The following is a 3,862-nucleotide window of genomic DNA, read 5'->3' on the forward strand; positions in this document are numbered from 1 at the left end:
TTACGTTTGAAGTAGGGTGAATTTTAATAATGGATGAAGGTTTTATCGGTCTGAACTTCAAAAACAAGAAAATATTACTTGCCAAACAAAAAAATTCATGATGTTATCTGCCAAAGTACGAGGCAAGACATTTTCTTTATGCCCCTAATCTAGTCAAGGCTAAGTGGAGCCTAAGCGAGCTTTATAACAAAGAATATAACCCGATCGTCCTTCATACACACAAGAAGTTTACACAATGTTAAATTTTATGAAGAGGTGGTCAAAGTAAAAAAAAAAAAAAAGAAAAAAAGAATATCATTCTTTCACACTTAATTTTTTTTATCATAAAAGACTTCCTTTATTAACATTTGAGTATTCGTATTTTTTTATTTTTTTTTCAAAAAATACCTTTTCGGGGTTTGACAGAGAACATTATTGCTCTTCAAGACATGGGTTGAGAGTCAACTCCATACTTGAGAATTAACAACTCGTTAGTTCCAGATAAACTAGCTAGATTGGCAACTGCTGCAATAGATAGCTCGACTTGACTCTAGAGTAGTCGAGTAAAAAATGCTTACCACAAATTCAATTTTTTTACCGTTTGTCTAGACCTTTTTCTTCTTTGCCAAAACAGATTTATTAGTCTACCATATTCTGCAAACCATGGGCGGATCCAAGGACGGGCTGAGCTGGACTGTGCTACAACCCGTCCCTTCTGTCCAAATGTCCATTAAAAAAAAAAAATTTAAGTAAAATATTTTATTTTTTTTTATGTGCAATATATATATTTTTTTATACGTATTAGTTCGTATTGAATTTTTTCCTGAATCCGCCACTACTACAAACAATTGGAGAAGAAGCAAATGTGCAACGAGATAAAAAGAAAATCTGCCATTTTCACTTCTTTTTACGTTTTTTTTCTCCTTTTCAATTAAACTACTGAACAAACAGAATAAGAGCCACTGAATTATAATTAGCTCTCTACATATCAGAATCTTCTTCAAATTGAGATCCTAACCTCTTCATTCTAACTCCACTAAAGCTGGTTCTAGATGCCATTAATTCATTAAGTGAAAGCCTCTTCTTATTGCTCGACTGAGGCCTTTGTTTCGGAGCACTGTGAGGCCTCAGCTTTGCCTTATAGGACTGCGTATTTGCCATGTAATTAGGGCCATTGGAGTATGGCCTAAAAAAGCTATCTCCACATACACTCTTGGCGGGTGTAACTGGACCATTGGCATGGCATGAAGTCATAAATCTGGGCGTGCTCTGGGCCGAGGAAAACTTGTAATCTTCAGTCGTGTAGCTCCAGTTGGAATCGTGATGCTGGCGACAAGCCGGTATTGATAAACCGGCCTGGTATGGACATGGAAGAGGAGAATAAATTGCCTGGTAGTATTCCTCGTCGCCATATTCTGACATGGTAGTGCTCATCCTCCGGGACCTTGATTTGGCCTTGTATGTGTCGATTTCCACTACTTTCGGGCTTTCATCAAATGCATTCATTAAAGGATCATAAGAAGTCGAGAGTCTCTTGCTATGAAGTTCACTTTCGGTTTCATCAAATCTTTCCTGTATTTCACAGAGAAAAAATTAGCATTCAAGTTCAAGCCTGGCCTTGAAAGTAATGAAACTACTAGAATATCCGAAGAATATTTTCTTACTATGGACTTTCTAGCTTGCAACTCTGGCGCAAATCTGAAGCTGTTAATCGAATTACGAGCTCTTTGAGACCTAACAGCAGTCTGCGCTCTAATGAGAGCTTGCATACTGCGTAGAGTCGCAGCAGCACGCTTTCGTACAAGGTATCCCCTAACAAGAGCCTGTAACTTCACTAGTCCCTTAAGGGCTCTAAGAGCTTTACGAGCCTAGTCGAAAACAACAATTACATCAAAAATTTAAAATATAAATGCTCAAAAAACATGGTAATAGGAAACAATCAGTGCTGTTTGATTAGAATGTCCAAATTTCCCTTTGCCGACATTTCAAGCAAATTCACATAACAAACAAGAAAACGCCCTATGCAGACATTCATAATTCAGTTGAGGAAATCAGATTTTAACTATAAAAAAATAAAGAATTAAAGTGAAACTTGAATCCCACGTACCAAATATCCTCTAAAAACTGTCTGAATCTTGACAGCAGCCCTCAAGTCCCGTCCTCCTCCATTGAAAAAAGCCCCTCTGCGCTGACTTGTGAGCCTCACAACAGCCGCAGCCGCCTGTGCGGCAGCGAGGGCAGCATCAGCTGCCGCAGCTGTGGCGGCTGCCACCGCAACTGCATGTTTGTTCTGCTCCTTATCTGTCTCAGCAATGTAAGATCCTAGCCACCCTGACCCCGAGTCCCCGGCCAGAGTATATTTTGTCAGGTCCTCGCCTGACTTGCCAAAACTACATCCTTTCTCTGTTTTCTTTTCGCCGTAATTTGAATTGTTCTCCACATTTTTCTTGCCTTTCTTTATCCCCAGCAGCCCCTTCAACCACCTTGTAGCTTTTCCCATTTTTCTTTCCTCGGGAATTCAGAATGAAATTCTAGAGGGAGAAGGAGGAAACAAAATGTAATTTTCAGATATAGTGAGAGCGCCTGTAAAGATTCTACTTTTTACTGAAATAGAGAATACTACTATGGACACTTCGAATCTTTACATGTTGCAAGAATAGAGAAAGAGAGAAAATAAAACACAACCACGAACAAAAGCTTTCGCCCTGCTTATAAGCAGTTTTTTCTGATGGTACGTAGAGACATATTGTCGAGAAAAGTAGCGTTTAGACAGAACTAAAAACGTTGGATGGAGCAAATAGCTTAAATGAAGCATCAAAACATAAATAATTGAGGATAAACATTTGATTACTTTTTGTACTGATATTTAAAAAATTAAAAAATTCACCCTGACACAAGCTCGTGAGATACAGCATTATAAGACAAAAAAGGGAATCATCGAAGAAAAGCAGATTTAAAAATTGAAAAAAGAAAATACAAATAAACAGGAAATTACAGAGAAAAATCAGTGAAAAGTTTGAATGGAAGAGGGCAATAATCATATCTAGAGAGAGAGAAAAGAAAAAACCATTGACACCTAAAGAATTTGAAAAAGGCCATTGAAGCTTCCACTCCCACCAATCAGAAACTCGAGTGTCTTGTGTAAAGCACAATTATTTCTCATTTTAGCAACCCGGTTGGATCTTTTGATACTTTATCCTTTGTTTTTGGGGTAAATGTCCGTGTCGGTTTTTAAAACACATTTTAAGAGGCTGTACGCATGGGCAGAGCCATATACTGTTCAGTGCATGCAAATGCCCGGACTTTTGGCCCAAGCCCATGGTAAATCCAATTTTTATCTTTTTTTTTTTTTTAAGTATATTTTTCATTTATTTATAGTCCAACCAATGCACTAATTTACCCCAACTTCAAATGCACGGTGACATTTTCGAACTCTTTCCCCTAAAAAAGAAATTAAAAAATTTCTTTAAATTTGCTATCGTTTTGAAATATTTTCAAAATTCATTTCTTTTCTAAAACCCACATTTTCTTGAACCCTCAAATTTGCAGCAAAAATTTTCTTGATCATGTGATTTTTCTATTTAATATTAAGGATTTTGATACTGTAAATGTTGAATATTGGTAATATTTGTGATGGATTCTTGAAATTTTGATTTTTGTCAATTAGTTAAACAATTAGTGATGATTTTATGGTGTTCTACCAATTTGTAAAAATTAGTAGTTCTTTTCTTATCAATTAGTACTTAATTGTCACTTGTGGTTTATTTTAGTGTGAAGTATCAATGTACAGATTCTTTAAAAGAAAATATTTCGTAGAAAATGCTGATGTGGAGATATCAAATAAAATGGATTTTGATATTGCACAACTTGCTATAGATCCTAT

At 36.4% G+C, this 3,862-nt stretch overlaps 1 protein-coding gene across 1 annotated transcript; it reads right to left on the reverse strand.

The window, feature by feature from the left end:
* Positions 1 to 857: 857 nt before the first annotated feature.
* Positions 858 to 3,137, reverse strand: LOC111376019 (protein IQ-DOMAIN 14-like). The gene is made up of 4 exons (XM_022998945.1): positions 3,056 to 3,137; positions 2,087 to 2,510; positions 1,644 to 1,847; positions 858 to 1,551 (listed from the first exon to the last, which is right to left on the reverse strand). Exons 2-4 carry the CDS (start codon positions 2,477 to 2,479, stop codon positions 961 to 963), a joined length of 1,188 nt encoding a protein of 395 aa, XP_022854713.1. The 5' UTR covers positions 2,480 to 2,510; positions 3,056 to 3,137; the 3' UTR covers positions 858 to 960.
* Positions 3,138 to 3,862: the final 725 nt, after the last annotated feature.

This window comes from Olea europaea, unplaced genomic scaffold (genome assembly GCF_002742605.1).
Source record: "Olea europaea var. sylvestris unplaced genomic scaffold, O_europaea_v1 scaffold1436, whole genome shotgun sequence".
NCBI lineage: Eukaryota > Viridiplantae > Streptophyta > Magnoliopsida > Lamiales > Oleaceae > Olea > Olea europaea.

Bases quoted from the DNA above. Each gene is read 5' to 3' on its own strand.
- LOC111376019 (XM_022998945.1), bottom strand. From the start codon at position 2,479: ATGGGAAAAGCTACAAGGTGGTTGAAGGGGCTGCTGGGGATAAAGAAA. The intron at 1,848-2,086 runs GTACGTGGGATT...GTTTTCGACTAG, and splicing joins CAGTTTTTAGAGGATATTTG to GCTCGTAAAGCTCTTAGAGC. The intron at 1,552-1,643 runs GTAAGAAAATAT...TGTGAAATACAG, and splicing joins TGCAAGCTAGAAAGTCCATA to GAAAGATTTGATGAAACCGA.